This window comes from Anoplopoma fimbria, chromosome 13, assembly GCF_027596085.1.
Source record: "Anoplopoma fimbria isolate UVic2021 breed Golden Eagle Sablefish chromosome 13, Afim_UVic_2022, whole genome shotgun sequence".
In the NCBI taxonomy this organism is placed as follows: Eukaryota; Metazoa; Chordata; class Actinopteri; order Perciformes; family Anoplopomatidae; genus Anoplopoma; species Anoplopoma fimbria.
Window position 1 is genome coordinate 12,099,396 of NC_072461.1, and position 25,695 is coordinate 12,125,090.

Genomic DNA, 25,695 nt, shown 5'->3' on the forward strand with positions numbered 1-25,695 from the left:
GGAACTTTGGTGTGAACCAAACACCTGCAGAGGCTGCTTGAAAGGATTAATCTCCACATGCATCCGCTGCAATTAATGTCACGAACCGGAAAACCCGCAGGACTGGTGGATACTAGCCATGTGACATTATTATACATTCAAACGCCAACCACCACTACATTTGCACAATCCCTGTGCTGCTAATTGGAACTGTGAAGCAGGCAATCTCTAAAGTGCTCTTTTTAATTAGCCACATAAGATATCTTGGTTACGACAGCATGAGTGCACCAAACCAGATAGTGAAGAGGATTTTAAACAGATGTGTGTTGAGGTTGTCTCATGATCCATGTGTTTTGACAGTTCCTTTTTACACTAGACTATGAGTCTATAAACATTATACTGGCCCTGTGAGGTTATAGTTAGGCACAGAAGTGCTTTGAGCTAAAATTTTGACCTGATGATGGCACTAGATCTAAAGCTAGAGGATCATCAAAGCAATGTTTTCATCCAGAGGGGAACATGAATGGACCTAATGGAGGTGTTAAAGGACAAGTCAGAAGAGACCAAAGTGAGTAGGATTCAGCCTCTTGGGACCTTGAATATGCGCCTATTCCTCTAGTTAATGTTTAGATGTCTCACAGGATAAGTAAAAACATGGACCTGCTGGTGATGTAATTAAAGTCAGAGGCTCCCCAGAATATGTAGGATTAATACACTGGGGACCATGAGTGGCTGTAAAACCTGTAATCCCAATCTTCTTTTTTTTCTTCAGTTGGTACAAAATGAACACAGCAGGTTTATGGGAGCAATAGCCTGCCTTGCCCAATGACACATCAACATGGACTCAGAGCCGGGGATCAAACTGTCTATTCTATAATTAAAGGAAAACCCTGCCCTACCACTGAGCCACAGCCACCCAGGTTGCAGGGTGCCTTGTGTAGGGGGTATTGACCAAGCTTTGGTATTAGACGTCCTGCAAGTAACAATAGCCTGGGTCATGGTTTTGATTATTTTGTGTACACATTAGACTGCAGATGTTACTTTACACTCCAAAGACATGTAAGACTTGAACCTCATGAATGGTGCATTTGAGATGTCTCTGATAGACCTGTCAAGATTTTCCACTTTCAACCCCAAGAACGCTTACATACCACCCAATAACCCTGGCTAACTAAAGACTACAAAACAGCATACCCAAATTACTATGTGCCCCAGTGGACACTAGAAATACAAATTCAGCAGAGCCGGAGGGTTGCATTCATGCATAGAAACTATCAGTGCTCTGTCTTTTTCTGTGGTTGTCTGACCGGGGTGGAAGCACCTTAAGTTTTTCTCCGTGGTATAAAGCAGAGTGTTAAATAAGATTTATCAGAGCTGCCTCAGCTCGGTTTTAGAGGCCATTTCCCCTGAATCCCAGTGTGGGCCCTGCGTGGCCCTCATCAACCAGCTTGTAAATAAATCAGCCTCAAACGTATGTCTCTCGTCTTTTGAGATTCAATTTACCTCGCGACCGCTGAGTCGCTATGCACTTTCCTCACATCAGCTGGACTGCTATAGTTTAAAGGCAGGGGGAGAAGGCAGACTTATGCAGAGTGAGTCTTGAGTTTGACAAGCTCTAGCATCCGCCCCCTCTCTCTCTGTTTGACAGGGAAAATGAGTTAGAATTGGAGCTTTGTCAGGAAGCCACAGTTGGTAATTAGTTTTTGGCTTTTCAATTTCAATGTGCCAGGAGACGGCGCAGGTAACACTTAAGGCATTTGCCATCGCTGAAAGAGTGATCAAAGCCATTCAGTCGGCCAGACACGTTCCATCCCAAAGGGGCTGCAGACCTTTTCGCATTTTCAAACGAGGTTCAGCTGCCTCAGCTTAGTGAGGTACTGTCTCGGTGATATTTGATGCATGTCTATTTGTACTTTCACTGTGAATGGACAATCAACACATGCTTGAAAACACATTATGTGGAACGAACGCTCTGACGATGAACAGCATTAAGCTTAATTAAGATCATAAACCAAATTGTTTGAGAATTTGTACATTAGTTCTCACTTCCAGCTTTTAATTGTTTTAATGTGTCCAATATATAGTGGGTGAACTGTGAATACTTTATTCAGCAAAAAAATGTTAAGCCTAATAATAGACAAAAGTTTGTTTTCACATCATTGTTCAGTTATATGTTAGGATCGCCTTTGCCGTTTTCAATCAGGATTACTTTTCTCAAGTCAATTAAAAGAATGTGTCAGTAAGAGTTGCCATTTGTTGTTACACTCACTGCAAAGGATTTAAAAAATGTTTAAAGTTCATCTTAACTTGTCACTTTACTTTCTGTCCCCTATGTTGGGGGGGGGCACTGTATAAAAAGAGCTTCAGTGAGCTACTGCACTGTGTAACCACACTCAAATTAAAGCAGTGTCAGCACTTTAACCTCACAGTCACTGTTTCTTTTCAAATCCAGCGTGCTGCTGTAAAGAGCCAACGCAACATAAAAATGTGTCTCTGCCCTAATACTTTGTTTTCCCAGCCATCATAAAAGCTACCCCATCTGAAACACATTTGAATTCTTTGATTCTCATTTCACAGAGAAATTACTTGAAGCAAATAAATGTAGCTACACAACGCTCTTCAAACACCTCAGATCATCAAACCAGTGACATTGGATCATACAATTAATTGGATTTCTTTCATAAAATGACATAGCAGACATGTTCTTTAAAGCACAAGGCTTGTGACGGTATCTCTGAGTCAAACAACCTAACAAGACATCAATCTATCCACTATCTGTTCCAGTTTCATGCCTTGGGATTAATTTATAATCTGATGAGCCTGTGATACAAAAAAGCAAGGTTAGCTCTGCTACAAGACAATCCATGGCAGGGATAGATTTTGTAGTAATATGTAAATCAGTGTCATCAGTATTTCCGGCAACAACATCTCTGCAGTGGCTTGAAGTCTAATAAAGGGCAGATTGATTCAGCAGTATTGTGAGGATTAAAGCAGCAGACATCTCATGTTTATACATGAGACCGAGATGTGACGCTGAAGAGCCTGTGGCTTAATAGTAGAACCAACGGCATCCATTGAGACTGCTAACAATGCTAACAAGCCATTTCTCAGTGAACTGGAATGCTAATAGGGAAACTTTTTCTTCTCTTTGGGGTGGCAAGCACCTGGGGAAATGAAGTAACATGATAGACTGTATGGTATTTACAGCTGCCATAACCTTTAAGGATGTTATTGTATTTACTTCGATTAGTGACACGCAGCAGCAATCTGTTGGCAGAGTAAGGTTTTTCTATAGAACCACCATATAATCTAATCAACAATTAATAAATACATTTTCTGAAACAAACGTGAAAATTATTAATTTTGTAAAATATATAAATTAAATAAAAATATTTTATAAAGACATGTCATAATAGCAGTTTTTATTTCATGATGGCAATTTTTATTTCAAAGTGTAACTTTTTGTTTCATGATGGCACATTTTTTCATAATGTCACTTGGGCACCCTTTTGCATATCATCTTAAGGTAGGTGATTTGTGTGTGGTTTACGTTGTGAAACGGTTACGCAACTACAGACGTGTTAGTTGAGAGCCTGGAGCGTTGAATAATTATTGGCCAGACAGACTGGCAATGTCGCTCAGTGATGAAGCGGCTCGTCCTTCAATCAGACGATCGGCGGTTCGATCCCCGCCTCTGCTCTGCTCCAGAGGCTGTGCCATAGGTGTATTAATGGGTAGGAATGATTGGTTAGAGTCCTTATGGGCAAGGTGGCACCTTGCATGGTAGCCAGTACCATCATCAAGTCCATTTACCATTTACTTATAGCTATTTATTTATGGAGCATTATGGAACTTTTTATTTCATTATGGCACTTTCGTCATTATGGCAGTTTTTTATTTCATAATGGCAGTTTTTTATTTCATGATTGCACTTTTTATTTCATGATAGCATTTTTATTTCATGATAGCATTTTTATTTCATGATAGCACTTTTTATTTCATGGTGGCATTTTTTATTTCATGGTTGCACTTTTTTGTCATAATGGCACTTTTTATTTCATGAGGGCACTTTTTATTTCATGATAGCAGTTTTTATTCATGATGTCAGTTTTTATAATCATGATTGAAATTTATTTTTCATAATGGCACTTTTTCTGTCATAATGGCCCTTTTTATTTCAGAATAGAACATTTTATGTCATAATGGCACTTTTAATTCATAAAAACTTTACTTTCATGAAACTTTTTAAATCATAATGGCATTTTTGTGACTGTGGTGTTGTCATTGTCCCACTCATCTTTGTGAAATCATGAACTGAAACTTGACATGAATTGAAAGTTACAGTCTCTCAGAATTTCCCCTCCCACCCGATCAATAGTTATTATTCACACATTTTTAACAGCCTTATCTCTGATTTCACATTTCACTTTAATGACTCTGAAGTTCAAGGAAAAAACACACTATCTCATACATAGTGTGTACAGACTTGTCCCAGCTCTTCGTTGAAGTGAGGCTACATGTTATCACTGAGTGAAATATTCCAATCAAACACTAACCCACATGTTTGTGGAGTGATCTTTACCATTATGTTTGACCAATGCTAATGGGGAAGAGACCAGTACAGTCTCACAGCCCTGTCCTTGAGAAACCTGGATCTAACCTGGCCAAATACAAACAGAGCAGGTCTTCTTTCAAACGGAATATCGGCGCATGGATCTCCGCCTCCTCCAGTCCATGTTGAAGTGTCTGTGACCAAGACACTGAATCCCAAGTTGCTCTCATATGAATGGGTATGATTGTGAATTAGCTCAGTCCTGATGGGCACATGGCACCTTGCATTGTATCAGTGTATGAATGTGTTTGAATGATTTTAGAGAGGCGCTACACAAATGCAAGTCCATTTACCAATACTACTTGATACTGGGTTGTTTCGAAATGAATTTAAATAAAAATGACAAATTAAAGGCAGTATTTTGAAAATGAATCCTGAAAAGAATTATAACAAAAAGTTGAGTTTTGATATTTTCTTTTATTAAGTCACAAATTGTTGATTCATTTATATATTTCCCACAATTGATTCATATATTTATTTATTTATAATGCTGTTTTTAATGTATTTAATATTGAAAACTGTAGGGTTCCATATTTTACATCATTATGGGGTTGGAATGAATTCTGCCTTTCTGTAGCAGAAAGTTTTTTGCTCTAATGTTTTAATCAACACCTAACTGAGCGGCTGATGCTGACGTTATCTTCACCAGCTGCACAGAGCAGCATGTTGGTGAGGAAATTTCTCTCCTTGTCTCGTGGAAACATGAGGCACTTGCTACAGTCTGTGATCCTTGATGGTTTCATAGTTTTTCACCTGTGAGTGTGTCAACACGTAAAATATGCTGAGCTCAGTTGGACCTCACAGGGGGCTGTTGATTGGTTGAATGTGTGGAGACCCTGTGACAATATAATGTAGATTACAGTTTCAAATGTGTCTTAAGCTGTTTGACTGCATTTGCAAGCCCCGCTATTACTCTACTAATGTGTTGTATGAACGATAATTGTGTTTGTCCATTTCTGATAATGCTTGGTTCTTAACAGTGCAGCTGGTTGAGTGTTGACAGTTCCAGCAAGTGATGGTTGACCAGTAATGGCATGGTTAATGTTACACCCCGCTAGCTTTCAGGGAAAGTGCAAATGTTCCACTGTAAAAAAAAAAAAAAAAGGTAGCAGTGTATCTGCTCTCATCTTTTGAAAGCATAGCCAGTGTGTATTTCATAGTGACTGTGTGTGTTCTTTAGGGGCGGCGCGGTGGTTTGGTGTTAAGCACTGTCCCCTTGTACCGACGGCCGGTCCCTCTGTTTGGAGTTTGCATGTTTGCTTTTGGATCTCTGGCTTAGTTGCACATAAGGGGTGGATGGGTGTGTGCTCTCTAGCACTCCGTACCGTTTTGAGTGTATCAGTAAAGAGTTAGTCAGTCAAGTCTACAAGTTTGAAAATAATAAAATGGAAACATCAAGAAGATGTATAGGGCGTACCTTTTTGAGTGTATCAGTAAAGAGTTAGTCAGTCAAGTCTACAAGTTTGAAAATAATAAAATGGAACTTTTTATTAATGACCAATTAATTTTCCTCATGTATATATGGACCCATTATTTCAACTGTACTTTTGCAAACCGTGATATAAACAATGATGAACATGATTTGATTTAGAACCCTTTTTTTCTCGACAGATTTCTTCCGTAAAATGTGCAGACTTTAAATTTTTCTTACATTGAAGAAGAGTCTCAGCGAACAACATCATGAGTGGCAGATATTTGAAATTTAATAAAGAGACAATATCTACCAATCGATCAGTCTAAAATAAACACTTTTAAATTATATAAAGGAAAGCATCCCACTTTGAGAGTAAGAAGAAATAGGATATGTGAGAAGCCCTAACATGGGGATTTGCTTCCCAATCTCTCTCTCTCTGTCTCTTTTGCCCTTTCTGGGAAGTGCAGCAGACTGTCAATAACTGTCAGAGGCTGTCTCAGTCAGTCAGGCCCGTAAGGCTGCTCGGGCCTCTGGTGTAACGGGAGGATCTAACAGAAACAACCTATAACTGACACAGCTCCAGATCTATGCTCTGTAATCACTGGGGAGCCCACCTCTCAAACTGCAGCCTCGCCAGCTGCCTGACAGTGGACACATGTGCCGTGTAATTGCTTTTCATACCATTCAACCTTTTAAAATTGATTACAGGCCCGCGTAAGAGGCTTTACTGAGAAGCGTACAGGCGGGGTGGTGCAGTAGGAATATTGCTTGACAATGTCAATGCTACGAAACGTGTATGTGTAAACAACGTGGCCAGCTCCTCTCTCATGCAGTGAGGCCGTACGCATTGAGTCATCTGCCACAAAGGGTCGAATTCCCCCCGGGCCTGTGTTTGACGGACCAGCTAGCAAATGAGAAAAAAATGAAAATCTCTGGCTTGCTCTAAGCGTTATTTTCTTCTCAATGACTTAGCTGAAGCAGCTGCTCGGCCCTGATGTTTTTGTGCAAGTGGACATGGTGGTGTACATAAAAAATGTGACAGTGTAAATCCTGTCTATGGATACCTGTATTCACTTGTCTGTTTGTATTTTCTGTTGGGCAATGTGGGTTTGTGTGTCCTTCTGTTAATTTTTGTGTATTCAGCTTGAACCAGGAAGCAAAATACTGCAGCACACATTGATGATCCTTACCATTAAGGGTTTGGACTGCCAGGACGGTGTCACTGACACTAGGATGATAATTAGCCCTGGACTGTTGGATCCTAGTTTCAATCATCAAAAATTGAGAGTGGTCACCATGTAATGGCCTCAGAAATCAAAATCAAGAAATGCATGTATCGATCAGAGCACTCACATAAGAAAATAGCACCATCAGAGCCAGAAATATATTTTGAATTCAAGAACAATTCTTTTTTCAAATCAGCAGGTGGAGGCACATAGAAACAGCTGTTTGTGGTGCTAAAAACAGCTGTTTGTGAGGCTAGATATAGTGCTAAAAACAGCTGTTTGTGAGGCTAGATATAGCTGTGTGTGGGGCTAGAAACAGCTGTTTGTGGTGCTAGATTCAGCTGTTTGTGGGGCTAAATAAAGCTGTGTGTAGGGCTAGATACAATTGTTTGTGGGGCTAGATACAAATGTGGGTGGGGCTAGAAACAGTTTTTTGTGGGGCTAGAAACAGCTATTTGTGGGGCTAGAAACAGCTATTTGTGGGGCTAGAGACAAATGTGGGTGGGGCTAGAAACTGTTTTTGTGGGGCTAGAAACAGCTGTTTGTGGGGCTAGATAAAGCTGTGTGTAGGGCTAGAAACATTTGTTTGTGGGACTAGATATAGCTGTGAATGGGGCTAGAAACAGCTGTTTGTGGGGCTAGATACAAATGTGGGTGGGGCTAGAAACAGCTGTTTGTCGGGCTAGATATAGCTTTTTGTGGGGCTAGATACAAATGTGGGTGGTGCTAGAAACGGCTTTTTGTAGGGCTAGGAAACCGCACCAGGTTAAGAAAACAAACTAAGAAACCCGTGTTCAGCCAGAACACGGGTTCTTACTGAGTACTAAGGACTGCGCCGAACATTCAAACTCACAATACAAAACAAACAGTGCTGTCCATGGTTCCACAACAACTTTGATGATAATGCATTTGATAGATAAATGTCAAATGTCAGTGGGAGTCGATGACAGTGACCAATATTGTTTGGCTCATTTAAAGAACAAGATTTCCTTTTGTTGCTTTTCCAAAAAGGTTAAGTGGAAGCTGATATGTTGATGGGAAAAAAACAAGTTATTTAATGGGTTCTACAGCTCGGGTTGGGAGGATTCCAACCCCCCCACTGCACATACATACTTATACCTGATAATAATGTATTTTTTTATCTAAAATATATTTTTTACTTTATTTTTTAATTTTTGCAGAAGAAAAAAAAAATATTCCCCTCTTACTTCTGTTTATATTTCCATGTAGGCTACTCACTTGTTCTGTAATCACCTATTAAACAATATAAAACAAGTACAATGTAAAATACAGGATTTCATTTATAAAAAATATTATATCAGTCTCATAAATTTACGAGTGCGCCCCAACACTTCTGCAGTCTATGCATGTAGGTTGGTGTCCCATTTTGCTTACTTTTATAAAAATGAACCCAATAAGTTTGCAATATCCTTGCTGCCATCATGGCTGTTCTGAGTGTAGTCACTTCAGTGCCGTTACTGTTAATGTGGTGGTTGTGTAATGAAAGTGTTTGTAGTGCCGTCTACTGCAAATGTCTTTATTACCTGGATTAATATGTCCATTCATGCAGTGTCATTCATCTGAAAGGAAGATGGCATTAATGTTGTGACCCTAATGTTTTCCATCCATCCATCCATCTTCCGTAACCGCTTATCCAGTTAAGGGTCGCGGGGGTGCTGGAGCCGATCTCAGCTGTCAATGGGCGAAGGCAGGGTACACCCTGGACAGGTCGCCAGTCTGTCGCAGGGCTGACATATATAGACAGACAACCACTCACGCTCACATTCACACCTACGGGCAATTTCAGAGTCATCAATTAACCTAACCTGCATGTCTTTGGACTGTGGGAGGAAGCCGGAGTACCCAGAGAGAACCCACGTTGACACGGGGAGAACATGCAAACTCCACACAGAAGGTTGTCTGGCCCGGGAAATGAACCCGGGCCCCTCTTGCTGTGAGGCGACAGTGCTAACCACTACACCACCGTGAAGCCCACCCTAATGTTTTGTACTGTGTTAAATGGAACATGTGATACTGTTTTCTGTTGCTTCTCACTGTATAAAAAGAATAGAGGGTGCTTGCATGGCTTTGAGTGCTCACTTTCCCCCACACCCCCAAAACTCCCATACACCTCAGGTTAGTGTGTGTCAGCTGTTATTTAAAAATGACATGCAAATCTATTAGGAAATTTGTACCAATTAAATACTATATCAACTAATATGATCCTCGTATCTACCTGATATTGTAAAGAGACCCTTTATTATTATCTAGTTTTATTTTAGTTTATTGTATGTTCAGATAGTGTGAACTCCTAAGAAAAGACACAAATACAACTTGCTGTGAGACAATATGGATGGAAACTTTGATGTAACAGGGTACATACACAATATAAAGGTCAATAAGGGCCCAACAGCAAATCTCATTTATGTTTCATTTATCAGTCTTATGCTCACTCCGTAAAGACATATGAATAAAACATATATTTTCCACAACAGTTCAGTGTAACAGGGAGTGAGTAATTGATACACAAATGTAAAAAAATTTGGGATGAAGTATTCCTTTAAAATTTGATCATAACATAAAAGTGTTATTAAGAAAGATTAAAAATGAGATTAAAAATGAAATTAAATCTGACTTCTGAAATGGCCATTTTGATATACATAGTCTACAATCAAATGATAATGAATACCAATAAAACTTTATAAAAGAGAATGAGGAAATAATATTTCATAATAATGACTTGACATGTTTGAATTTTTTGTTTGTTTATAAATTTAAAAAAAAATTCCCCAAATAATTTCATAATAGTCTTCTATATTTATTTACTGCTGAACTTTGAGCATCTATACTTTACAGCAGGTCATGTTAAGTGTAGTAATTCAAGTCCCATACATTATGTTTCTCTTTCATTTGTATTGGCTTATAAATTATTTGATATGTTTCATTGTTATTGGTTATAATAGGAACTGCACCAGTGGCGTGTCTAGACTTTTAAACTGGGATGTTTCGTCTGAACAACGCTTGATTGACTGAATCAATGATCTTTGGGCATTTCTGCTTAAAAAATTACTTGATTAGTTAGCAGAACAGCTGCCAACAAATATTCTGACAATCAACTTATTGATTAATTGACTGTTGACTCAGATCTACATCTATGCTTTAAGGATATATTCATGAGCATAGTTAGAAAATCGAACTCGTAAGACAAACAATTTAGTTAAAAATGGATGTCATGACTGTGATACTGTGAATTTTGTCTTCTTGGACGGCTGCTGGTCAGCAAACATGTCTGAATGTTGCTGTTTCCCAATAAGAAATTTGAGAGCAATCTCAAAATCGTATAAATGTTGCTGCTCACAGCTGCATAATACTGCAGTGAAATACAACTTTAACTGAAAAATGTTTATTACACAGGGGAACTAAAATAACTTTGATGGATTGCTGTTCCTTGTTAGCAAGTCTGTAGGTTTTTATACCATTCAGGAATAAACTGAAACCAGGAGAAGCTTTCAAAGTAGGAAACGTATCCTAAAATAGATGGTATGCTTTGGGAAATGGTTTGGCAGTAATGTAATGTACACACAGCTAAGCATGCAAAGCTACTGTTCCTTCGAGATTTGAATCTGATTTCTGTTAGAGTTCATGTTGAGGTTAGCGTGAGACGGAGTGTCAGTGAATTTACACACAAAGTATCCCAGATGGGAGTGCTTGTTTTGAGTCCTGTCCTTCCAGTGTCTCCAGCACCTATATCCTGGAGTTCACTCAGCGGTCTCCCAGTCCTGCTGTGTTTAGAGCCTTTTCCTGCATTTTTGTTCGGCCAATCTTTTTCTTTAGTGTCAAGGATTAGTCTGACACCTCCTGACTCTCTGCCTTTCAAATAAGGAGGACTCCTGCTGAAAAGCTGAGAGGGTGCTCACCATGTAAAGCCGCTACTCACACTGCTGACGCTCCTCATTCTTGCCCTTCGCCTATCTCAGCTCCTGTTAAAAAAATCCATGAGAAGTCCCAAGTGATCCCCGTGGATGTGAAAGGAAGAATGTGTGGTTTTAAAGGACTTGGGCTGTGGAGCGGCTGTGTGAAATAGTAATGTCCAACTCAGTCGGGAGGCCCAGTTGAGGAAAAGCATAGAATGCTGTCAGCTTGATCTTTCAGGAACCTTCTCTTCCAGTGTCCAATTTTAGAAGAGTTTGTAAACTATTGATGCCGAGGGAAGCTGTCGAATCTAGTGGCAAAATTGGGTTGTGGTTCTTAAGACGCACTATCGAAGAACCTCGTTTGACATGTTGTACCTTTTTTAATGGGAATGGTTCTAGAATCCCATTCACTTGAGCTCTTGCCAAGTCCCCTTTTGGTAGTTTTGGAGAAAAAAAATCATAGAACATGATTGTGTTTCTTTTCTTTTTTTTAAATACATAAAATGAACATTAATGTGACAGGTTTTTACCGTTGTAATGCAGAATGACAGACTTATCAATTAAATGAAATTTATTTTGTATAGCACAAATCACAAATCACAATCTGACAATATAGACATCCCCTTTCCCAGGAACCTCGCATCTGTGCAGGAAAAACTTTAACTGAGAGGAGACAAATGAGGGCAAGTGAAGGCACCATCTCAGAACTGAAGTCACAATTTTATAGTTTTGATGCAAACTCAAATTTTTTTAGTCTCACCATGATGAAGAAGTGTGGATCACTATGAAAACATATGCAATTTTTGAAATGTGCAGTGAGTTCCCTTTTGCTTCTGTCTCTTTGGAGATAAAATATCCCCACAACAACTGGTCAGATCATCATGAAATTCAGTATGGTCCTCAGAGGATTTCTAATCATCTTTATGACCTAGTTTAATTTTTTCTGGTCAATGATTCCCTTGAATCTAAGTTTAAGTCAAAGACCTCCACAAGACTAGAGCCCCTTTTCCATAAACATATGCTGGCTTGGTTTGACTCAGTTTGCCCTTCAGCCTTGCACAGCGATTTGCATCTCCATAACAACATGGATACCAGCTTGACTGGACTTGTGTTGTTATGAAGATCTGATGGCTGTAAAGACTGGAGCTAAGTCTACAGCTCTTAATTTTATTTCCATGCGCAAGTGTAGTATAATGAATTCCTTTGCTTACATACAATCAACCCAAGGTAATTGTGATATTGGGATGAGCTCCTATGTCCCTTGTTCATGAACATATCTGTAATTTTTCAGCTTTTAGCTGCACTTTCCTGCAGGGCTTTTCTCCTTTCATCACCTACATTACTGTATCCAGTTCTCTTTATTCACCATTCTTTTAATACACTCCCTCTCAACTCCACCTCGTCTCTTTGTCTTCTCTCATTCACCTACGCTATCCAGTTTTTCTCTTTTCTGCTCGGCCACACACCTTACGCACACTAAATTGACTTTGTGTTAATGCGTACACGCATGCGACCACTCACGTTACGGCAGGCAGGGAAGCTGACGGTCTACAGTTCTGAGTGAACGTATCTTCCCGCGGTCATTTTAGCTCTGATTTACACATTTCATTGTGCTTTTTTAACACTGCTCTCTAGGCAATCCCCAAGAGTTTGCTTCAGACACAAGTAAAATATCAAGATGGCAGCATGCACTAACGAAAGTCAGTTGGTTCCCCAAAAGGCACCATGAGTAGTCTGAGATCAGTTGTTTAGTTTATGCAACCCTACATCAACATCAATCAGCGACGTCCGGTGCAGAGGAATGAAGCCAATGCGGAAGGGCCAAAATCTGCAGTTCCACTTGAGGCTGGCTCCAAAAGCGAGGCATAATTCTCCAAAAGTTAGGCATAATTGAGGGCATGGGCACTTTGATTGACAGGTGGGTGCTGTCTCAGGTAGCCAGCCGTTAGCTGTCTACTCTGTGGTGTCACCTTTGCAGCCTCAGCTCCTTAAATGATCCACCTCTTTGCCCATTTTTGGATTAGCCGGGAGTTAAGCTGTGTTGCCAAGATGGCGAAGTCCGGTGCCACCCACTTTGAGCTTCACACCGGCTTTGGGAGTTTTGTGGTGTAAGCAGTACAGATACATTGCATAGAGATTGGCAAAGCGTATTCATGCTACCTAGAACCCCATGACATCAGAGCCAACTTCACAAAATGGTCATTATGTTGTTTGTGGACCAACACCATTGTGTTCTAAAATGTAACTAACAATGCAGTCTCAAGGGTCCACTAGCAGAGCTTGTTTCCTGAGGAATGGTTTTGTAGTCGATATATCAAAAGTCCAAAGCTGCATGACTGTGTGCCCCGTCATTAAAGTCTGCACTGTCTCAATCCTTCCTTGCATATCCAAACAGGCCATGTAGTGCTCATTGCCCTGGCAGGTCTCTAAGAGATTGTTGATTTGAATCTTTTTTTGTTCAACATGGTCCCCTGGCTCCCCAGGCATTGTCAGCCAGTCTGAGCCGACAGTGGCGCCGACATGTCGTCCGTGTCCCTGTATGCAGAGTGATACCCGGGGCCTTTATCAGCTGCAGGTCCACCGCACTGAGCCACATGTTAAGTCAGGTGGAAACCTGTGACTGGCAGCAGATAGGGTGAGGGGGCATTTTAGAGGCAGTGTTAAAACTAACCAGCGTAATGAGGAAATAAGTGACTTATTGGCGCCACAGTCATTTCCTTCATTAAGGCTGATATTTATGAGCATCCATCAAGAGCGGAGCAGCCACCGCTACAGCTCCAGGTTTATGGAGCATGGATTGTCACCTTGTTCCAATTAGCTGCTACCTTTGAATGTGCTGAATGTTTAAACATTCAGTGAAAAGGACATGGCGCATCATTAGTTGTTGTGCAATGTGAAAAAAATAGAGTGAAAGGAGAGGCTTGTCTGGGCTCTGCAGCGTGGGGTTATTTTTATTCGTCATAGCAGCAATTAGCTGATTAGAGTGAGGATGCTCAGTGGCGAGGAAGGTGTCGGATGGAGGAGAATTACATGCCCCAACCATTAAATGTGTTAGTTCTTGAAATTATGTTGAAGCAGTGTTTCTTTCTGGTTGAACAATTTTTTATTAGGAGGCTTCCATATAAATTTGTGAAAGCAATAAAAGCTGTTTTCTTTATCTGTAGTCAGAACGTGCATTAATGCTGTTAAGTAATTAACAGGCTAAAGACAAAAAAAAGATTTGTAATAAAATACAGTAGTATCAGACTGGTTACTGGAGTGCCTGTTTTTCATATATACTGCACAGTAATCCTCTAAGGTTTGAAGGTCTTTAGAATAATAGTAGTAATTAACATATTCATCTTTTTAAAATGATGATGTCCTTAATAAGAACTGGAGTCTCAAGGTTTGAAAACTCATAAAAAATATTTGATTGGGTTATACAATGTGTTACATACAATATTTAGACAGATGGGTGAAAATTGTAAGGGGAAAAAAAACTAAATAAACCAAGACACTAATTCTCCAAGTGTCTGGAACTCTATAGGTGGAATGAACAGTACATTTTCTAAAATGTTCACTCATGTGGTGTTTTGATGAAGTTGGTGGTCGCTTCAAAACCAATAGGTTTGTAGTAGTTTTGTTGCCTAAACATATTAAATAGCTTTGTTGCCTGAACCTAACTGAGTAGCTTTGTTGCCTGAACCTAAGTAGCTTTGTTGCCTGAACATAACTAAGTAGCTATGTTGCCTGAACCTAAGGAACCTGAGTAATTTTTTTGCATTACCTTAACCAAGTTGTTTTGTTGTCTAAGTCTAACTATGTAATTGTGTTGTTGCAAACCTAACTAAATAGTTTTGTTGCGTTTTTGTTTTGTTTCAGTTTACAACTTTAACCATACGTTTAAAACTGCAAACGTAATCCATCAAATCATAATTAAAAAAGCTGTTTAGTTGTAGTGGCGACAGAGTTGCCTTGTAACTCCTCATCATAAATTGCCAAACGTCTTCTGAAGGTGACCCCTTTAGCCAAAACCTGAAGAAGTAAAATTATCCAGTGATTTACATGTCGATTTGTCTTGACCCAAAAGTTGTGATCCATAGCTGTCATTCACATAATTCAAATACTCATCCATAACCACTGGAACATGCTCTGAAAATAACTATACATACAGTAGTTAGAACGATGCAACGAGTTTATCAAAAATAGCTCAGATGGTAACATCTGGACTATAAATGCAAGTTATTGCTGAGGAGATTAGCGTAGCAAGCTAGCCTTGTGACTTCAGTGTCTGAGCGGACGTTTCTAATCATTACCCATTGTATCTGCAATGTATTTACTGGATTCGAATTGGAAAATCTCACTTCTTGTTTCTGAAAGTTATCACATTACTGTAACATTATTTACAAGGTTATTTAAAATTTGTTGTAATTTAAATTGCAATATATTTAATAGTCGCAATTATTTATCAACACTGCTGGCAGGTACTCCACTACTCCGCGGCCAAATCTGAATTCTACTGCTGATATAATTAGTGAAATAGTCAGCTCTTAATAATTTAATATTTGCAGCTCAGGCAAGAGACGACTAATTCTCTAACTTTGCCTCTTCGGAACAAAACGCCTCCAAAGTTTTCCGGAGTCACGGCAGCACAGAGTGCAGACATGCGCCAGCAAAGCTCTTTTTCAAAATAGCTCTCCCACTGATACTGAGTGTTGACAAGGCACAGGTCGCACCAGGTTACACAGTTCCTACATTCTCTGAGAATCCATCAGTTTGCCTAAAGATGAGAATGATAATTACCTGCATGGTGTCATAATAAACTGTTCTTTGTAAGAACATAAGAAAAAAGAAAAATGAAAGGCTCTATTTGATGCGTAGGATGTATAAATGATACAGCAAAGTGCTGAGATGAAGAAGACCTCAGTGTGTGCGGACAGCTTGTGGTAGCTGGTATGATGGTTTGCTTTCTCATGTGGTGATATCTATATATATACGGATAAAAATCCCTCTGAAAGCAAAACTCTGTCTGAAATTGCAGGGCTTTTCAAACACTAAGAAATCACGCCACGTTGATTTCTCCACGGCACATTTTCTCGCCGTTGTTTGCTGTTTTTAAATGTTATGTATGACATGAATACGTTATGGGCTGTAAATGTATTAAAGACAACACGGGAGCAGGGTTAGAGAGAAATTAAAAATCTGACAGGAGTCCGTTTTTCATCAGATGTGTGCACTGGCCCGAGTTCCTCTGCAGATAAAAAAAATAATCGATTTCATACTCTGTCCCACCAACCCATCATTCGGTTCTGTCCCTTTCATCTGCCGTCATACATGAGCATGATAAAAAAAAAAAAATCTAATCTCCATCTGTTTATAGGGCTGTTTTCGAACTGTTCACTGATTGCTGGTGTTGAGTGTTCTGTCATGTTTTTCATTGCAGTCGTATCCTGTATGTTTAGTCTATTTGTCTGATTTACTCACTTGTGACACACAATTCCATATCTTTACAATTTGACCCTAATAATGCACATTCTCTGATTTTGTATGACAGTGTCACACAAGCACAACTTTTGTTTAGGCATAGTGTACGACTCTTCCTAGTTCACCAGCAAAACAGTACCAGTACACATCATTTATACTCCCTACGTGTCTATAAATAAGTTTAGCTGGTCACAATAACATAATGGTTTAACTAGACTTAATGTATTTTGTCACTTCCACCTCTGGCATTCGGTTACATCACTAGTTTGCACCCATAATTCAATGTCATTACCTGCTTTTACAGCACAAAGCCAATGTCACTGCATGCTTTTGCATACAAACATACAATGTATCTTACAATGCCACCAAATGGAGGGTATCATGACAATACATCTGCAGTAGCCCTGTTAGTGCCTTGCTTTTATTAATTTTTCTAGGATGTATTGAAACCCAAAGAAAACAGGTTATGATGGCGTTTTGAATAGCTAAAGCATGTGTTTGTGTTGTAGCAATAAGATAAAGACATCTACCTGTCATGCAGTAGGTCATGTCATCATATTATTTCCATTCATTCACTTCCCTGCCTGTTTGTTTTATGTGTGGCCTCTCTGTACACCTGCATCCATTCATTTACCCATTTAACAAGGACAACATTGATTGAGAGAGGTGGTGAGAGGGCCGATTCGATTTCAGGGGACAGAATTGGATTCGATGGTGGGACATAATAGCTTTCATGGGCTTTTTGCGGCACTGAATAGCTTAGCTGGAGCTGCCTTGATGGGACTGAGGTGTAATTCTGAGAAGGATCCCTGGGATGGCTGGAGCACAAACATCCTGTTCCTTATGTAGCCAGCCTGCAGGGCTCTCTTTGCTTTACCCAGAGGAGGTGAGCACATGTGAAGTCGAGACCTACCTTTAAACTAGAAAAATAAAATTCACTTGTAGGTCAAGCGCTCACAATCGGAGATTGGTGTTTCCAAAACTGTGCTTAGATCTATGAGCTGCCACGACGAACTATAGTAGTGAGCTGGGCCGGGTGCTCGCCGAACTGAAAAGAAAGGGGCGTGACCTGCTGTGAATTCTAGTTCAAGACATGGTGGCACGTCGGCGGCAGCAAAAGGCTGTTTATGTGTGGAATAAACTCCAGGCCCTTAGGCTGAGATAAGATGTATTCAAACTCCACTGGCACAATTTGGGTAATCAGTCTCTCCTAATTCCTCTCCACTTCGTCCGCTCTGATTTCATTCATCTGCAAATTGCTCTGAGGAGAACAGTTTTGCTAGAATGGGGGACAAATTGTATTCTCTGTATACTTTCCTTTCTATAATATGTTAGCTTTTGAATTTGCCCATATTCCACTGAGCAATCATTTTATATTTGCAAGCAGTTGCTGTTTTACTGTTGTTTGTAAAACAAAATGGAGAATGATTTTGGCCTGCTATTGCTCATTTCAATATTAATCTTCTAAAAGAGATGTGGGATGATGTAGTAACCGAGGTGTTGGTTTGCAGGTGCCCCAGGGGATGCTCAGCCCGACGCCCTACCCTCGGTGCAGGGCACCTTGCCGCACTTCATCCAGGAGCCAGAGGACGCCTACATCGTCAAGAGCAACCCCATTAAGCTGCGGTGTCGAGCCGCGCCCGCCTTACAGATCTTCTTCAAATGCAACGGGGAATGGGTACATCAGAATGAGCACTTTTCCCAGGAGTATAAGGACCTCAACACTGGTAAGATAAAGCCGGCCTTCTTCCAGCCATTGCTAACATGTAATATGAACAGGATGTGCAGGCATCTGATGATTTGGTATGATACTTAATAGAGGAGTCTGAGCTAGGAGCTGAGGTGGCGGTTGTTTCATTATTTTTTTAATTAACTACATTTTTCACAAACTACAGAAACAATACACAGAAACTGATGCATGCGATGAATTTTCATTACCTGCCACTGCAGGTCAGAATATTAAGGTGCATATTATTTTCCGTCACTGAAAACACAGGAAAGATAATTTTATTTCATGATGCATAAATGTAGCATTTCACTCTACAAGTAGATCTTTTCAGGTCCTGACCACAGCTACGTATACTGACCTTCAATATCTCAGATGGTTTAAGCCTAAAAGCCAACAAAGGCAAAGCAGCTTCAGTAAATCATAGCTGGGTCAAGCAATATGTGCAGTATGTGCTTATTTTAAGCTCCTTGCATTGCTAGACGGAGGGTGATACTGTACCACATCAGCAAAATTCAGTTAGTTTCACACAAGTCGTCACTCACAGAAATGTATAGCACTGATTTTCAAATGCTTTCTTCTTATGATCACATACTGTGAGGTCCTCCCTGACTGCAGCTAAAAAATGGCACTAAAACTGCCAGCTTATTGCACATTTGAATATTACAGCTTTATAATAACCTTTTTCTAATTAATATTTCATTCAAGGGCAGCTACCTTTAGGGTTCATTCCCAGTGAATAGGTGTTATGGGTCACTCTGCCTCAAAGAGCTTACCTTGAAAGAATTTCATTAGTGTGGGTGGAGAGTGGAGGGTTTTAAACTCTGAAAGGGGACACTGAATACCTTTAGTTTGGCAGGAAAATAGAAAAACTGATACTGACACATTTAGCTGCAAAATATTGGTACTGGTTTGGATAATCAAAAGCCCACTTTGCTCCCAGAGGTTGTTTGTCAAAGTCTTTTTTTAAGGGCCTGATCATGGGCAGTTTGGTTAGTCTTACACTCATAGAAAAAAGGGTACTAACTAGAACAAAGGGTTCTTAGGCTTGTTGTCAGCCTTTTGGTTACTAAACCCTTTTTAGAGGGCTCTACCTGGAACCCAACCTAAAATGTCTAACCTAGAATCAGCTGTGAAATAATCCACCCAGTTCCCTCTATGAGTTCTACAGAAAACCCTGCCATGGTGCAACGGTTCCACCCATAACCCACCCATGTGGTTCTACCGAGAACACTTTTATATTAAAATAATTTCATTTAGAACACACCTAGGAACTTCTACCAAAAACCCTTCCTTAATGCAAAGGTTTCATCTAAAAACTCAACCAGAGTGACAAAGTCTTAGTTTTCACAACCCATAGGACCATCAGCATCCTAATCCTGGTATTGGCTTAACATGTGCAACCATATGACTCATACCCAGCTGCCTCCGGCTTTGAAAAGCTCATTAAAGGGCTGGGCTGATTTGGTCCAGCTCAACCTATGCGCAACCATGGTTACCAATCACATTTTTTTAGAGCGGAGATATCATGAAACTAGTTCTACTACAGCCTTTACTATTTCAGTGGATACAATTTCTGCCAGGCTGTTCAGTTATGTTAAACAGTAAAGTAAAGATGAATCCTGCTATCTAAGCCAAGAATCACAAAGCAGTCCTGAACTATAATTTCAGAATTTTAAATTAGTTTTTCAACAATTGACCACATAGCCCATATATCTCTCTCCATCCTAACATTGATTTGAGATTAACACGGTAGCCGGGGGCCTTTGAAACTATGTCCAGCAAGGTTGATGCAAATTGTTCTGGGTGGAACCTAAGCCCTTCAAGGAGGAAGTCTTTGGATCTCTTATTGTTAAGAGTGGCTTGTGAAGACAGTTTTATTATGCCTTCTGTGCCCTCCAATCTTTGAATAAAATGAACACAGGACTTTCTTACAGGAAGTACGCTGACATATTGTCAAGTCGGTAGTTAGTGACATGAGTCGTGAGTGTCTCTAGTCACAAAAAACCAAGATGGCGAGGGCCTAAAAGCCAAACTCAAGGCTTCAAAATGGTAGTCCACAAACCAATGTGTCAGTGCAGCCACTACCTCTTTTTCTTATATACAGTCCATACATGCTAGCTATCTATGGGAAATGAAGGTTCCTGTTTTTTTGGCCTCTGCTGAATCAATTTGGAATTTTCTTGTGTTCCCCACCTTTATGGAAGTGCATTACTAAATCACTGGAGTACCCCTTTAAATGTTTTTTACTGTGTCAATAGAGTTCTACTTAACATTGCTTGAACATGATTTTCCCTCTCAAACCCTCTCAGCAGAGCACCTGCTTTATTGGCCTATTGTTATTCTCTTATGCTTTTAATCATGGTTTGGAGTCTAAATTGCACTTCCTTGTAATACAATTATTTTTATTCATTGGGTTTAAGTCCCATTTTCGCTCTGTTTATTTCTATTTTTATGTTTAGAAATTAAATTGAGTAGGAGTTAATTGATTCTTTGTTTGGACCATGACTAATCACGGAGGAGATATGTGGACCCTCAGGCGGGACCAGCTGTGAAAAAAATGATGCTTGAATACTGTTACAACAAGGTCAATACATGTTCAGCAAATTCTGAAAAGAGTTCGAGGAAGAGAGAGGTTTCGATTTGACGTGTGAGGGAAGCAGTGGCGGGCCATACCAATTAAGTCCCATTATTTATTGTCAGGTGGAAGCATGTTGATTAGAGGACCTTACTTAGGCCTCCTGAAGGGATTTCTGGCAAACCACAAAGCCAATGTGACACCTCGGCTGGAATGCTCTGTGATTAGAGGCTGTGAGGGAGCCGTCTTTCTTGTATTCATGAAGGTCCCTCCACAGGAAAGAGGCTTTAATTGCTTCTGGAAGTTCATTATAGTGTGATTGCTGTGCTGTGAAATTGTCGCACGCTTGATAATGGCAAAATGAAATTTGGAACTTCAGTTGTTTGCTGTTCGGTGTGCAGACGAGAAGCACAAGGGGAGGTTCACACGGTGGTATTCGTTAGCTCACTTCAAATGCCACATCAACACAGGGCATCCAGCAGGAGGGAGGCAAATTAGTGGATTTGACAGATAAGAGTGAGAAACTCTACCAAAAGCCTGCTTTGCCTCAAGGCTACAACATGCAGCTGCTGTGACAAATTGCCAAAAGTGTCAAACATTTCAGCCAGACTATAGAAAAAACACATTCTTTCTCTTATACTGTAAATCTTTAATACATAGCAAGTGAGTCACACAGGGCATGACTCCTAATGCAAACGCTTATGGTCATGTTCTCATTGGAATCGGAGCAAATTGGGGGAAAAAACTAACTCGGAATGGATCAGGGTTCAGAGGTGGGCCTGATGCCCTTCGTGTGGGAGAAAATATTGGTTTTGTATTAATGTTGTTTTTGGTCACTTACTCTTAACTGGTTATGAAACCAATTTATTGAATTACTGATGCCTCTAAAGATTTGGCTTCCCTGCAGTCGGAGCTCCGGCGGGAGGCGGAGCGCTCAGCTCCTGGCAGCAGCAGCTCCTCCTCCGGCCAGGAGCAGAACTTCGCCTTGCTGCTCTGCCAGGTCCCGGCTAGGAGCCAGCACTGGCACCAATGGCTGGAGGCCCAGGCAGTACTTATTGGCCATTTAGATAGATACGGTATAGCCGATTTTATAACTCGTCCTTACTTGCTACTTTAACAGAATGTTTCAGCATTTAATAAAAAATAAAATTGCATAAAACCAAAACAATGAGCTTAAATATGCTAAAATGCTCCATAGATCTTTAGGTTCCAAATTAATCCCTAAATGTAATTTCTGAGAGTACATAAGAAAAAAAAAATGTATTAAATGATGAGTAGAAATGAATAAAAAAACAAGAAATAAACCAATATTTTTTGCTCCCTCCCACATTTCCCAAATCCTGGTCTTTTCCTTTGTTCTCTCTTAATTGCCTTCGAGAGGTTTGGACCAAAGTGACACTCCTCACAAAATGGTGGTATCAGAAGCCACGATTCATTCTTTAGGAATTTGCCCCATTGAATTGAAATCCTTTGTCACTATAAAATTATTGATTCGAGCAGCTTTAATAATAATAATAATTAAGCCTTTATTAGTCCCACAATGGGGAAATTACAATTCTCTGCATTTGACCCATCCCAGAGGAGCAGCGGGCTGCTAAGAAGCACCCAGGGAGCAACTTGGGGTTAGGTGTCTCGCTCAAGGACACCTCGGCATGTTGACTGTAGAGGGGTTCGAACCACCAACCTTATGGTTACAGGACAAGCGCTCTACCTCGTGTGCCACAGCCACACACTGTATCATTATTGAATGATATTTTAGCATTGAATGATATTTTAGCAGGCTTTGGTCACTGAAACAAAAAGCACACCTCATCATACGATTATATACAATAATAAGAAGTCCACCTAGACATTACTCCGAGTTATTTAAATGAGGACAGTTCTATTGATATTCCTGTTATAATGTTAGAGAAGATTGTGTGGTTAACAGCTGTGACGCCTCCTCCACAGCATCACAGTTTACCTCCAGTATTCAACCTCAAACCGGATCTCTCTGCCGCGATGCTACCGTGATACCTGTGTGGCTATCTTTGTGCAGAAACTAATTAAATCATGCTTTGAGTCATTCTTTTCCAGCATGGGGGTGGGGGGAAATACACACCACTCTGTACACGGACTCGATAAGCACCACAAAAAAACTCAAGGAGATAGATTTTAGCCTCAAAAGTGTTGGCAAATAACTACAAATGCTCTCATGTACACTCACATCAGACATTTTAATTTGTCTTGGCAGGAGAAGAACATTAATGATCTAATTAACAACATTGATAAAGACTACATTCCCATCAGGTTGAGCGTCTCCAAGGCTCTGGCATCGTGCATGCTGGCTCCCCGTCATGGCTTACTGTAGCAGTTAATGGAACTGAGGCTTTGTTAATGTTATTAGTTACACCTGTGCTCTTCCTGCTATGACAGAATGTGTGCCATGACAAAAAGGCCTATTGTTGGATGAAGGAGCTTTAATATCATTAGTAATGGATTACTGCTGTGCATGTACATGTAGCTAATACAGAAATGAGAAAACGCACTGAACCACAGATAAAAGGACAATGTTGGATGCTTTTGACTGTTTTGAAAAGAAAAAATCATATTCAAATACGATAGCATGTTTAAATAAAGTTATACACACCCATTAAGGTTAAAACATGAGTAGAGTGGCCGATACTGTCTTTCAGAGTAGTCATTCAGAGGAAAAGAATGAAAACTACACAGCGAGAGAGAAGCTAGCCTGGGTGAGGGCTTTATTTTCCAACTCAGAAGGAACAATACGCAACAGAAGTTGTGATCCAATAATAATTCCATGTACATAAAGCAGCCAGATGATACACGCTATCCACCATTTGAGGACAGTGAGGCATTCATGTACAACACATCACCATAATCAATAACTTGTAAAAGGTACACCTCCACCAATGTCTGTCTTGTTTCGAATGTAAAAATCCAAGTCAAAGCTTTTTTGCAACATAGTGGGCATGAGTCTTACAAAAAAAAGTGTTCATCAATTGTAACCTGCAGCTCATCGCTGACTAGTTAATGCAGATTCATGCAGAGGTTCATTTCCTCTTCCTTCAGTTGTGCTCATCGCAGATCATTTTTGAAAGGGAAATTTGGTGCATATTTCATAGTCATTAACTTAAATTACGCTCGGCTTGTTCATCAGCACCACCACGTCAGTAAGTGCCTGCCGCCTTCGCCAATCTTCACCGACTGACTGACAGCCCCCCCACCCCCACCACCCTCATTTTCAGAAGCCATTTCCTCATCCGTGTTACTCTATCTCCCATTCCCGTTTTTAAGGGAGTTGGGAAAATGAAGGGCCATTTTTACCTCAACTTACCTCTGTGCGCCGATTTAACTCTCACTACAATCTCCTCACTTAGGTGCCTGTGGCGCTGCCAGGCCAGGTGAAATCTCCTGCTGGCCCAAGTGGATTAGCAATTAGAGGAGCCTGAAGATGTCCTCACCGTAACCCCCTGGCTTGGCCTGCCTCCTATCAGTAGTAAACGCAAAAAAAACACAGATAAGGCCGGTCTTAACGGGGAGGCTTTGTCCTGACTCAGTAACGGACAGCAACAGTGTGTGTTGGATTAGTACGGCTAATCAAAGAAGGAGATCAGTGAAGAATTGGAATGCTATTGATTAGGACATGGGCCCTCAATGCCACCAGGAGCTCCTGATAGCATCTCTTATTTACCAACTAGCCTGATGAATCACTTCTCGCTGATAAAACTGACAATGCCCTTGAGTTCCCCAGCAGCAGACACTAAGGGAGGACCGTTTATATCTGCAGTGTGTGCTGTGCATTTGAGGACACACGAGCCTGCAATTGTGTGCAGGGATATTGATTGCATTTTTTTTATAGATTATTCTAGTCCCATCCATAAAAAAAGAAGAAGAAAAAAACATTGTCAGCAGCTGTTTGCAGATTACATTTTAGAGAGTTCATTTGAATGTCAGTTTGAGGACTGAATGTGATGAGAAATGAAAGGACATACTCACCTTGTAAAGTCAGCTTGTAAACCTCAATTAATCTAGACACTAAAGGGTTAATGTGTCCGTGGCTGCAAGACTTTCTTGAGGGTGTGGTACAGAATGCCTTGAAAGATTTTCTTAGTTAAGGAAAAAGTGAAGGCATTTACTGCATCGGAAGATTAAACAGCGATAAAAAATTCAGTTTCTATGGAGACGGTTTGTTTGCTTGCACTGTGATACTTGTTATAGCCTTTTATTGTTTCAGAAAGTTGGCCTATAGACTTCTCTTCCAGAAGACCAAATTAAAGGAAAAATGAAGGAAAAGAGTTAAAAAAAAAAGTTAAATATACAGAAAACAAAGAATGTGGGAGGAAATTGCAGAAAATTAACTCTGAATTTTGTGGCTGCGAACATGAAATTCCTTGCCTATTACTGACTGTAAAGATCCCGTAGCATAAAACCCTAGAGCAATCATTAATTGCAAAAGGTCTGGAGGAGCACAGCTGCAAAAGAGTGTTCCAACTTGAAAATCAATTGCTCACCGTTAAGCGTTATAACTTACTTTGGTCGCAAAGGTATTTTGTTTGACGGTTTATCTATCTGTAAGGGATTCCTTAAGGATAAAAACAAGATAAGGAAAAAAACCTTCAATACATAAGTGAACATTTTGAGTCAGCCTTAAGGAGAAGATTTAGGGGGATTGGTGCAACCGATCATATTTCAAGGAAAACTTTACTTGGACTTTAAAGAAACTCTGTTTTGTATCAATGCATAGTTTAAATCTCTAAACTCCTTCTCTCCATTTTGGACC

General features: G+C 40.1%; 1 protein-coding gene across 1 annotated transcript in view; it reads left to right on the forward strand.

Moving 5' to 3' along the window:
- The window catches only part of unc5db (unc-5 netrin receptor Db), a 195,478-nt gene that overhangs the window by 67,722 nt on the left and 102,061 nt on the right, over positions 1-25,695 (forward strand). Inside the window, exon 2 of the mRNA XM_054610379.1 lies at positions 18,120-18,335. Within this exon, the coding sequence (XP_054466354.1) occupies positions 18,120-18,335 (216 nt within the window). The remainder of the gene's footprint in view (positions 1-18,119; positions 18,336-25,695) is intronic.